The sequence below is a fragment of the Nansenia antarctica genome (assembly GCF_963989245.1).
Source record: "Nansenia antarctica genome assembly, contig: SCAFFOLD_219, whole genome shotgun sequence".
In the NCBI taxonomy this organism is placed as follows: Eukaryota; Metazoa; Chordata; class Actinopteri; order Argentiniformes; family Microstomatidae; genus Nansenia; species Nansenia antarctica.
In genome coordinates this window covers 1-12,847 of record NW_027663368.1, presented here as the reverse complement: position 1 = coordinate 12,847, position 12,847 = coordinate 1, and the positions used below count along the sequence as shown (strand labels likewise).

Sequence of the window (12,847 nt, the reverse complement as noted above, 5' to 3'; positions counted from 1 at the left end):
CTGTTAGATAGATTGGGGAGAACACTACCAATATCAGCCCAACCCTAAAGACTCCCCGCACAGCTACTGGGGTAATTACATGTATTTGAATTAGGATCTGCGCATTTTTCACGGCTAAGGCCAACAACGGCCCGCTCTCTCTTCCATACAGGGAAGACTGATAATCTGGTTTACTGGCGCCCTCTAGTGACTCAAACGTAAACTGCTTAAACATGAGGATTTTATATTGCAAATGTATACAGCCAGCCAGCCTCCAGCACCAACATGTATCACACAGTAACCCCGTAACTCCGCTTCACGTCGTGCCTAACCACCCCGCCAGCTGTGGCAATATCCACGATATACCACGGCTTATCGTTCCATAACGCTTAAATAATGTATTTCTTATGTTGTTATTGTGGTGCGTGTAGCCTTAAGATGACGTCATAGAATGTGCCACTTTTGGGATCCAGTGGAAATGATAGACTATAGCTGATTTGTCACTAAACAGCATTTTACTGTCATTTGTACAGGCTGAAACTGTAACTATAGCTGCAGCTACGGAAATAAAGCCTATACTAAAAAAAAACATGCATCCCTAACCCCTTGTGGAAAAACACACGGCTGCCCGCCTTTTCTGTCTGCTCACGGTGTTTACGCCTCCTCCTCCAGGGGGGTATTCCATCAACGTCGCTGAAGGAAAGTCCAGGCTTTTTCTGAGCAATCTCGCGAGATTTATATTTAAAAACCAGGCTCATTTTGATAACTCTCGCGAGAGTTCATTTAACGACGTTGATGGAATACCACCCAGCAGTATCCCATGCTTTCGTACTTTCTAATGACAACAGTTAGCCAGCAAGCTAGCTGTGTTGATACTAAACAGGTTGCCTAAAAGTAATTGAAAAATACATTTCTACTTCATTTGTCTGAAATGGCTACTAAAAAGAAGCGCACGCCACAAGCACAACATGACAGTAGTTGGGTCATAATTGCTGCAGGTAGGTAGCTAACTTACTCACATTGACAACAATGTCACAGCTAACTCAGAAGAGCTACTGCTCCATCGCCACACTTAAACTGAAGCTTGTCAATTTAGTATGGAGACCAACAACACAAGACATGATGTTAGCTAGCTAGCCACAATTAAAGGTGCCATCCCTTATTCCCTGTAAATTGTTTTGGTATAAAGACAAGTCTAGAGATGTTAGGGTAATGTCATGTGGCCTCTCTAAAATAAGATAGACTGCTTGTTTACAAAGACATTGATTGTTTACAAACATTGAATAACCTTATATTTTGGGTTATGGTTAGGAAAGAAATTGCATACAATATTCTTTTAGAATCAATGGGTATATCACACATTTAAATGACCTTTGAACTGCAGAACAAATCCCAGATTGTGCCTTTAAGTGACATTTTATGACATTATTCCCTCAGTGAGACACATAAATCAGCCAGCGTCATGACGACATGATGGTGTCATCATGACCTGTGTTTGAATCTTATTGCCCACAGACTCTGCTGTTGAACCCAAGAACGACAGTGACCCCTCTTTCATTAGACTCAGGAATCCTTCAACAGGTAACATTACAGTGTTTCCTCCAGGAATTTTTACAATGGTGGCGGGTGGCCGTGACCGCGCGCGTAGCGCGCGCGATTTTTTCGCGTGCACGCGCATGAAACGCGCACGCGCGCTCAAAACAACGTATTTATTTTTTATTTTATTTTTTCTAATCACAGCCAAAACTAGAGGATGGCCAAAAAAAATAAATTATGAATATACAGAATATAAACTTGTGACTGACAGTCACATACACACACAAAGATCATCAGCTATAATATAATACGAAGTAGGCCTACATGAGCACAAAAGCGGCTAACGTTACTGATTAACTGTTTACTGTAGTGCAGAGAGATGGTAGTCGTAGGCGGCGTATCAAATGACAAAGCTAAACGTTTAATGAAGGACATGAACGATTGTCAACAACACACTCAAGCATGCCTGGATATTTGTAAGAACTCTCGCGAGATTTATCAGACTAAACCTGGATTTTCCCTTTAGCGATGTTGATGGAATACCCCCCGGATGTCACTACGGTGGCCTGTACACAATAACAATAATACCACAGTTCACATTTAGACCAATCAGGAGCCCTTGTGTCACGTCGTCAACTGAATGTCATTAATCTGATTTTGGATCAGCGGTTAGAGAGAGATGGGCGTGGATTTAGGTGCACTTTTAGTCAACATCCATTATAGCGCTGATCTAGGATCAGATATATTTTAATCAGCTAAAATGTTTATTTTTTTTTTGTTTTTTTTTTGAGAACTTTTTTTTTTTTTTTTTTTTGAGAAATCTGAATGGTGGCGGAGGAAATTCCATCGTGGCGGCCCGCCACGATGAAATGCATGTAGAGGAAACACTGCATTAGCTATTTCATGTTAGTAAGGTCCATCCATCCATGTCAATTCCAATGAAGTCAACACTATACTATTAGAGTGTGGTAGTGTGAAGGTAGCTTGAAACCTATTTTTATCTACTTTTCCAGATGCAGCTTCCCTCTATCTGTTGGGCAGTGGTGACGGTCAGCTGTATGAGGTCAAAGCCTTCAGTGAAGATTACCACTCCTGGTTCATTGGCCAGACTGTCCAGCCAGGTTAGTCAACAGACATTTCTCCTTGCGTCCTCTTCTCCGTCCTCCACTGGCTGTGTCCTCAGAATGCATTGGAGGAGAATATGCCAGGGGAAGAACCTAGATCTTCTCCTCCAATGCATTTCCAGTAGGACGTGAAGTGGAGGACGTGAGGAGTCGTGTTTCTAATGATGGAGAAAAGGCTACAGTAATGCCATGGAGAGGTGCTGCCACCCAGACCTCTGTCTTTATCTACAGTGGGGAAAATAAGTATTGAACACATCAACATTTGTGTTGCATTGTATTTCCAATGAGCCTATTCAAGTGAAATTTGCACCAGACTTTGGTATTAACTCAAACAGTCCAGACAAACAATCTAAACATTAAAGTCCATATGTAAATAAAGTTGTGTGTAATAAAGTGGAATGAAACAAGAAAACGGTATTGAACACAGTAACTGAAATTAATTCAATACTTAGTGGAGATGCCTTTGTTTGTAATGACAGCTTCAAGGCACTTTCTGTATGAAGTAATTCCCATTCCTCTACACAGATTGTCTTTAAATCTTGAAGATTGCGGGGGGCCCTCTTGTGAATCTGGATCTTCAGATGCTTCCACAAATGTTCAATTGGGTTTAAGTCAGGTGATTGACTGGGCCATTCTAACAAGTTGATATAAAAATAACTTTTATAGCCCATCAATATATTCTAACCCAGCTGACATTTATTAGCACAGATATGAGGTACAGTTGCCTCCTAATTAGTTATGGTTTTCAGCTGGTTCCTTGCCTTTTCTTGCTGTGCTCCACTTAATTACACATAACTTTATTTACATATGGACTTTAATGTTTAGATTTTTTGTCTGGATTGTTTGAGTTAATACCAACGTCTGGTGCACATTTCACTTGAATAGGCTCATTGGAAATACGTTTACTGGACAAAATATTGATGTGATGTACTGCATTTTGCAGTAGCTATACTTAATTTTGCAGTAGCTTAACTCAATGGAGAACCAGCACCTCTTTTCAGACCGTCTTTATAATTGTAGAGAAAACATATATCTTTATAATAGTCATAAAAGCTAGTGTACCCTGTTTTCTTTTATTGAAAGTCAATGCTTTTCATTTGAATAGATGGAAGACTTCTGTATGTTACCCCTATGGATCCCCTATACCTTCTGTTGCCCTATTTGATCAAGGCAAAGGTAAGGTTCTTCTTAGATTCACTACACTAGGCATATACACAGATGAGCCAAAACATTATGACCACTGACAGGTGAAGGGAATAACATTGATTGCTGTGTTACTGACACCTGTCAAGGGGTGGGATATGTTATGCAACAAGCAAACAGTCAGTACTTGAAGTTGATGTGTTAGATGCAGGAGAAATGAGCAAGAGTGACTTTGACAAGACCTGACCCTGACCCTAACCTTAACCCTGACCCTCAGGAGAGTAAAGACCTGACTGACTTTGACAAGGCCTGACCCTGACCGCCAACCCTAACCCTGACCCTCACCCTCAGGAGAGTAAAGACCTGAGTGACTTTGACAAGGCCTGAGCCTGACCCCAACCCCAACCCTAACCCTGACCCTCAGGAGAGAGAGTGACTTTGACAAGGGCCAAATTGTTATGGCTAGAATACTGGGTCAGAGCATCTCTGAAACAGAAAGGCTTGTGGGGTCAGGGTTAGGGTCAGGGTTAGGGTCAGGTGTGGTGTGCTCCCAGTCAGCAATGGTGAGTACCTACCGACAGCGGTCCGAGGAGGGACAAACCACAAACTGGTGACAGGGTTTTGGGCGTTCAAGGCTCATCGATGCGTGAGAGCAACGAAGGCTATATTGTGCAGGTGGGCATAATGTTTTGACTCATCAGTGTATACACCCTCGCCCAAGTTTTTGGACTGAGGTCTTCATTCATTGTGACACACAGACACAATTAGGCCTAGACTAATTGTCATCAATACTGTGTTGACATTATGGCTGTGTTCGTAAATTCGCTCTGAGAGTACCGGAGCACACTCTGGCTTCAACATCATAAAGGGACTAATTTGATTGGACAAGAGGCATTCCATGAGTGCTAATCCTATTCCAGAGCGAATTTACGGACGCTGCCACTGTCATCCATAGATCTACCTCTGTGCTGTCATCACTGTCCGCTTTGTGATGTCACCTCTCTGATTCAAGCTTGTTTTTATGATCACTGTCGGGGTCACACTTGTCCTTATTGTGACATCAGAGTCTGCAGGTCTCCGTTGTTTGTTTTCTTCCATTTGTGATGTCATGTCCGTCTGTCATATAGCAACAGAAGTTTGTGCATCACCAAAAGTTTCTACGTCCCAAACTGTAGAAAGAACATGTAAATAGATGTCACAAACATGTAAACGGAAGCAGTCTGTCTGTCACATAGAAATAGAAGTCTGTACGTCACAAACTGCAGAATGTAAACAGAATTGGAGACAATCGTTGTTCTCAGAGACAGACGTCACCGTCATGATTGCTAGCAAAAGTAAATCTGAGCGGTAGCTAACGAATGGCAAAGATGTTCTGATTTAGCCCAAGGTTTACTACTGGAATTTCCGTTTAGTTAGCTACCGCGCTGACTCTCTTTTGGCTAGCAATCATAACGCCAACGGCTGTCTCCAAGAATGACCAGGGTATTCAGTTTTGTCTACATTCTGAAGTTTGTTGTGAAATACCCACAGTAGGGTATTTCTGTCTACTTCTCTTTGCTACATCATCTCATTCTGTCTCTTCTCCTACGTTTTTCTGTCTCCCTATGTTTGTGACATCATCTCTGTCTGTGCTCTGTAGGGGAAGTTCCAGCCCGTAGACCAGGTGGTAATGGATGATGATTTCCCAGCATGTTCCAGGCTGCTCAGCTGTACACGCTCTCTGGTCTCCCTGCACCACATCACTGAGGAGAAAGGTCAGAGGTCAAGCAGGACGGTTTAGCGGACGTTAATCAAAGGGTCATGCCCGGTGACTGCGTGTGTTGTAATGCTCTGTCTCTCATCCCTTCCAGAGGTAGGGAGCCTGAGGTTTCACCGCTATAGCCAGGAGAGAACAATGGACTGGCTAAAGAAAAAGGTAACCAAGTGCTGCCTGACAGCTGTGTGCAGATGTTCTCTACATTCAGTCTCCTTCCCCCCCTGAGGACACACAGGGTACCTTTGTTCCAGCCCAGTGCTATCAAACAAGATTAAGCTTATCAACTAATCAACAAGCCTTTGTGGGCTTCCCAGGGGGGTGTTCCATCAACATCACTAAAGGAAAATCCAGACTTATTTTAATAACGCGAGTCTCGCGAGACTTATCGAAATAAGGCTGGATTTTTGTTTATAACTCTTGCAGGATTTATCAAAAGATTGTCCTTTAGCGACGTTGATGGAATACCCCCCTGGACTAGGAGGGTAATAACTGATGTTGGTGGAATACCCCCCTGGACTAGGAGGGTAATAACTGATGTTGTGGGTTTGGGGTGTACCTCATGTTTCCAGGCGGAGATGACGGTCAAAGCCCTCAGAAAGAGTAACATCTCTGTGGGGCAAGGGGTGAAGTCGACGACATTCGTCAGAGTGAAGCTGGAGTCGGACGCTGACGATGGTTAGTCTTGTTTTTTTCTTAATGCTATGACAACATTGACCAGTGGATGGCGTCAAAACCATTGCAAAGACCATCAGTTTACACATTGAACTCACATGAAGTTACACATCAAGCATTTGACGTCAAACAAGCTGATATTACGAAATAAATAAAGACGGTTATCATTGCATTACTGTCTGTATAATGCCATGGTGCTTCAACTAATCATGCGGTCTCTCTCCAATGGGGCACAGATGATTACCTGCGGTATGCCCATGGGATGATCTCGGAGTACATCAGTGAAGACTTGAGCAAAGCCCTGCTCAAGCATTTAGGGTATATACTTTAACTTAACTTTTATTTATTTGTATAGCACTTATTAAGACAGCAGTCACAAAGTGCTTCACAGTACATTTGGTAGAATATTGCATAACAGCAACTAAACAGCCAGCGTAATTCATTAAAAAGGAAACAAGCACTTCACACAAGCAATATAACAAATGATAAAATGAACGAATGATAAAATCAATGCACATATCAGAAGTAAAAAGAGAAAACAACTTGTAAAAATGCCATCCTATATAAGTGGGTTTTTAAAGGTTGTTTTAAAAAGTGGTACAGACCCAGCTAACCTGACAGTGAGGGGGAGGCGATTCCATAATGTTGGAGCTACAACAGTAAAAGCACCCCTTTGTTTTGAGCCTGGACCGTGGGACAATTAAAAGCTGTTGGTCAGACGATCTAAGAGATCTAGGCGCAATGTATTGTATTAAAAGATCGGAAATATAGGAGGGTGCCATGCCATGGAGGGCCTTAAAGGTGATCAGGAGGATCTTGAATTGTATTCTAAAACGTACGGGAAGCCAATGTAAGTGGGCTAGAATGGGGGTAATTATGCTCTCTTCGTTTGGTGTATGTCAGAAGCCTCGCAGCAGCGTTCTGAACTAGTTGGAGTCGAGCAATTGCGGAATCACTTAAGCAGGAAAAAAATTTGTTACAGTAATTCAAACGGGAAGAGATAAAAGCATGAATGATTTGCTCTATAATATTCTTTGGCAGTGCTGATCTGATTTTGGCAATGTTTCTGAGTTGGAAAAAACAAGACTGAACTAATTTCTTGATGTGAAGCCATCTGAGGGCAGTTCCATCTCTGCCGACCCAATGCTTTAGTCTATCCAGCAGGATGGTATGATCAACTGTGTCAAAGGCGGCAGACAAATCCAACAATATTAGAATGGAGTGATGACCAGAGTCTGTATTCATAAGTATGTCGTTAGTGACTTTCAACAAAGCAGTTTCAGTGCTATGCAGCCTACGAAACCCAGATTGAAATGGGTCGAGAATGTCATTTGTTTCCACTATTTCCAGAAGTTGTTTAGCAACAGCCTTTTCAATTAATTTTGAGACAAAGGGTAGTTTTGAGATTGGCCTATAATTTTGGGGGAGTGTTGGATCAAGACTAGGTTTCTTCAGAAGGGGCTGAATACAGGCTTGTTTGAAATAATCTGGGAACAAACCGGAGGACTCATTCACAATGGAGAGAAGACAAGGGGCAATTACTTTAAATACCTCTTTGAAGAATCTGGGGGGTATAGTGTCAAGGCCACAAGAGGATAGGTGCATATTGGCGCTTTTCCACTACAGGGCCAACCCGGGTCAGCCCGGGTCAGCCGGGTTTATTATCCTTTTTCCACTGCCAAAAGTACCCGTGCCATTTCTGGTACCCGTGCCTAAACTAAACAACTAAAATAGTTCTTGTTCGGGATGGGTAGCGAAAGGTACTTTTTTGCCAGGCTGCGTGTGACGTGTGACGCTGCACACCGTTGATTGGTCAATGGAAATCGTCATCCCATGTTCATAGATTTCTTCGCTAACCGCCATCTTTAAATACCACAACAGATTTCGCTCTAGGAAAATGTCACTAGAGAAATTATGCTAACCATCGTATTATCTTAGTTTAATGTCATTTCAATGCATCATAGAACTTTTATTTACAACAAGCATAACAAAAAAATCGCTATTATGCCGATGTCCTGTGCCTATGCTGTTCCTCAGTCCAGCGGCAGTCAAATGCCGGTAGATTCGCTCCGTTATATATCTAACGTTACATGTTTTAAGGCTGATCTGTGCATGATAGTGCTGCATTATGTTGATCTATTTATATCTATCTATTCTTGCCAATTCCTTATTACCAGTGGAAAGGGGGAAGGCTAAAACACTTTGAATGGAATAGATAGGACTTTCCGTTCAATGGAGGAAGCATGATACTCGCGAGTTCATCTCGCTTTTCCCCCTGTTGATGTATTAAACAATCTAAGCAATCTAATCAGAGCAGTTGTTATTATGTCATATTATTGATGGATGTGCCATTTTTGATGGAGAGCAGTGAGCGGATGACTGGATGTGAGCATGTATTTGACTAATGCGATAGATTCGCGTCTTGCTCCGAAGCCGGAGCTGTCTGCAGACAGGATTTTACAGCGTTCCTTCAAACTATCGTAATTCATGAACTATATGCCCAATCTAAAAAATTCAAACAGTTTCTGAAAGCAGAGAAGTTGCACTTTTTGAACAGTTGAACTTTTTTTAGGCTTATTACGGTAGTTCACCAACAAAAAAAAGCACAGTGCTCAACGTGTCAGGAGAAATAAAAATAGAATCGTGTCGCATTTCATGTCGGCATTTCCCTGGTTGCGAGATCTAAACTAGTCTACTAGAACTGAAAGCGGCAAGTAACAGGCACTTAACGTTACATGTTGTAAGGCTGATCTGTGCACGATAGTGCTGCATTTTGACATAATTCTTATCGCATTTCCTGATCTGTATAGCGGGGGGAATCTTATGACACGTAACTCCTCCTACAGTCCCGGGTCGTTCCTGTATAGTGGAAAACGTCTCATACCCAGAACTGTTCAAAAGCGTGCCGAGGCGTGCCGTGCCGTGCCGGTCAATGGAAAAGCGCCATATGTGACACAATGTCAAGCAAATTATCCATGGAGATAGGTGTGAATTCACTCAGCACTCTGGGGGAGGCGTCTGTAGTAACCATGCATGAGGTAGGGGGCGTTATAGAGGCTTTGATACCCTTAACCTTCTCAACAAAATAAGCTAAAAACTTGTTGCAATCTTCAACACAGGAGGCCGAGACAACTGAAGGAGCAGGGTTTACAAGTTTATCAATGGTGCTGAAGAGAACTCTGGCGTTATACTTTTGTGCTGCTACAAGGCTTGTAAAATACTTAAGTCTCTCTTTTTTGATTAATAAATTGTAAGCAGACAACATCTCTCATAATAAGGAGGTGGACCTGTAGGTTACTTTTCTTCCACTTTCTTTCTGCTCTTCTACATTCTCTTTTTAGTTGGCAAGTATCATCATTTATCCAAGGTGATGGATTTGCCTGACACCTTGACCTTGGTTGGGAGCAATGTGATCTAAAACTGATGAACATCGAGTATTAAACTGATCAACCAAATAATTTACATCATTAAACTGTGTTAAGCTGTTGCACTGAGCAGAGAAGATAGAGGAACAATTAACAGCAGATCTCTCGTTAAAAATGCGGGAGTGAACTGTACATTTTGGGGAAGGAACAGCTACGCGAAGGGAAATATCAAATAGCACAGTTTTGTGATCAGAAACTGAGTCTTTTAGGGTGAGGGAGTTAACAGATAAACCCATAGTAAAAACTAAGTCAAGAGTGTGGCCACGTTCATGTGTAGGCAGAGATACATGCTGCTTTAGGTTAAAGGAATCACAAATGCTTAAAAATTCAGTGGCAGGACTGTTAGTAGGACGACCCACGTGCATATTAAAATCACCAACCAATATGATTTTGTCATAATTAAGAATGATAAAAGAAATAAGATCAGAGAAGTCAGCAAAAAAAGTACTGTTTGGTTTAGGAGGGCGATATATAACAATACAGCAAACAGGGGTATCACACTTGACTTTGAACATCAGTACTTAAAAGCTAGAAGGTTTCTCCACTGGGATAAGGCTGCAGTGCAAATGATTTTTAAAAGCCACAGCAAGGCCACCTCCACGACCTGTGAGTCTGGGTGAATTAAAAAACATGTAATCGGGGGAACATAGTTCAGCGAAGGCACTGATGTCACTGGACGTTAACCAGGTTTCTGTTAGAAATAGAAAATCCTAATTATATGTAGTGATAAAATCGTTCAAAACAAAGGTTTTATTCGTTAAGGATCTTGTGTTTGTAAGAGCTAACTTAATAGGCCTAGTGAGACTCATAGATTGGGGAGCAACTGTGATTGGCTGGAGGTAACACTGGCTACAGTGAGATTTCAAAGGTACAAGGACATCACTGTTGACACCCTTTATTCTACAGTGCAACCTGGGGGTCCTTACGGATAATACAGTCTGGATATGGCAATCATTCACAGTAGAGATATATACACATATATACACATGCTCATGTATTGTCTAGGACTAGGTCATCAAGAATAAGGAGAATTGTACCAATGCTACAGTAAATCAGTGATTATTGAGGGTATAATGCAGGTGAAGCACCAATACTTTGTTTGTGATAATGCAGTGGTCTTCTACCTCCCTCCCTCCTGACAGGTTACCTGAGCTCCTAAGTCCAAAAGAGGTGGAGCCTCCTTCAAAGGTATGTTCTCCAGCTTTTCTTTGGCTTTCGGGTCTCAGGATGTTACATTTGCATATAGACATGTAGTAAATTGATACATCAGCTCCTGTTTATGTTATTCTAAGTTGTAAAACTTGATATGTTTTGTTTGATGGAGTCACAGTGTGGTCATGGTAACTGGCGTGTCTGTGGTGTGGTGGGTGTTCTGAGTGATCTAAAGCTCTTCTGTGTGCAGAAGCGGAAAATGTCTGACATGCTAGTGGAGGCAGGAGAGGACTACACCAAATTCAACAGCGCCGATTTTGCCCGCAAAGTGAGTGTGCATAGAGCGGGGCGGGGGGGGGATTATTCTTAAAGAGTTCTTCCATGTTCTTTTGGGGTTTTTAGTTTTAGAGGGATATTTGTTTGTAGCAAATAATTCCTTGCCGCTTGCGAGGAATAGAAATGCAGTTTGATGTCTGTTGGACTGAAAATCCAGATGATTGTCAAAGTAGCTTCTGTAACCTTGCAGAAGACCTCCCTCTAACCTTGCAGAAGTCTTCCTGTTAAGGATGATATGTACTTTTATGTCCCTCTCTTCACTCAAAGCCGATGAGATGTGATATTGATTTTTCTCTTTTCTCTTCAGCCGCCCAAGAAGATGAGTGCCGCTCAGAAAACTCTTGCAAAGGTGGACAAAACAGGCATGAAGAGTATGTCTGCTTTCTTCAGCCCTAAGGTCAAAGCAGAGAAGAACTGAATGCTGTGATGTATCTGTGTGTGTACACTTTTGGTAATAAAGAAAAGAAAACAGAACAAACTTTGAATTTGTCCTCCGTTAGATCGAGCAATACAAGGATTTTCATGTTTCTGAGCCACTTTTCTTGTGCGGATCAATGCATTGCGTTACAGTGAATGAATAGCTAGTTTCTTCAAGGTTTTTTGATGAACTTTTCAACAGGGTCAACTTAAATGTGAAACTTTGTGTGAAAATGAAATGTGAAATATTAGTCTCACTTAGTCAGAAGCGAGATATGAGATTCAGAGATAAGTGATATATATATATATATTTGTGTCCAGTAATTGATTTATTAATTCAGTCGCTAGTTACTGCTGTTTGTTTGGTGAGTGTTGTTAGGACAGGGCTCCCCATCTAGGCTCCCTGGGCTCAGATGACAACAGATCAACACAGCCAGTATAACCTGTGGTCTCATATTTCAGAGAAAGTGCACTCAGACAATAGACCAGCTTCACATGAAGTCATGGAAAAAATGTGCCACTTATGACCCATTTTAATGTAAATAAATAAACACGAATACAAATGTGAAGTCACAATGGTGGCATATAAAACTCAAACTTCTGTAGCAGTGACTTGCACAACTTTGGTTAAGATATACAGTAGTGAAGCCTATAAAGAATCATGTTATATTGGGTGATACCGGTAGACAGGTCTACCATGTCCAATGTCCACTCTCCCTAGTGATCCTAGTCATATGTACAATGACTAAATTGAATAGGCAGTTGTATTATTATAATTTTTTTTACAGACTTGGCTGTAGTATTAGCTGAATCATTTTGTTTACGCAGGCTTTACGCGGGTAGCCGCGTATACGCACCATTGTAGATCGGGTTAGACACATTACTCCAGAAAAGCCGCTCTTTGTATTATTAATCGGGCCACAAGTAGAAAAATTAGTTCCACAAACGACGAGGGATTAGAACGTTCTGGGTCCTCAAACACAGTGCTTTCGTTGGCTCGTCATCCCCTCTCTCAGTTCCCACTTCCTCTACTTTAACCTCACCTCCCTCTCTCACTTCCCCAGTTTACTTCACAACTATTTAGGGTGTTTTCTCCCTGTGGTGTTCCCCTGCCAGCTGCTCACAGGGGGGACCTCCCGAAAAGTGACCTCCGATTACCCGGAATGGTATAGGCTTAATAAACACACAGTTTACGATTGGACCGGCTTACTCTTTCTTTTTCACTTTGGGCTTGAAGCGCAGAGTCTGAAAGGCGCTCTCGACTACTTTGGGGAGATGTATCGGGTTCCTCTGAAGCCGCCGCCGGC

General features: G+C 42.0%; 1 protein-coding gene across 1 annotated transcript; it reads left to right on the top strand.

Moving 5' to 3' along the window:
- The first annotated feature begins 828 nt into the window (after positions 1 to 828).
- LOC308175115 (ribonuclease H2 subunit B-like) lies at positions 829 to 11,549 on the top strand. Its single transcript, XM_080550835.1, has 11 exons — positions 829 to 977; positions 1,495 to 1,560; positions 2,529 to 2,636; positions 3,745 to 3,815; positions 5,422 to 5,536; positions 5,633 to 5,697; positions 6,108 to 6,213; positions 6,447 to 6,528; positions 10,778 to 10,823; positions 11,038 to 11,115; positions 11,431 to 11,549. The coding sequence occupies exons 1-11, from the start codon at positions 911 to 913 to the stop codon at positions 11,539 to 11,541; spliced, it is 915 nt and encodes a 304-aa protein (XP_080406961.1). The 5' UTR covers positions 829 to 910; the 3' UTR covers positions 11,542 to 11,549.
- The last annotated feature ends 1,298 nt before the right edge of the window (positions 11,550 to 12,847 follow it).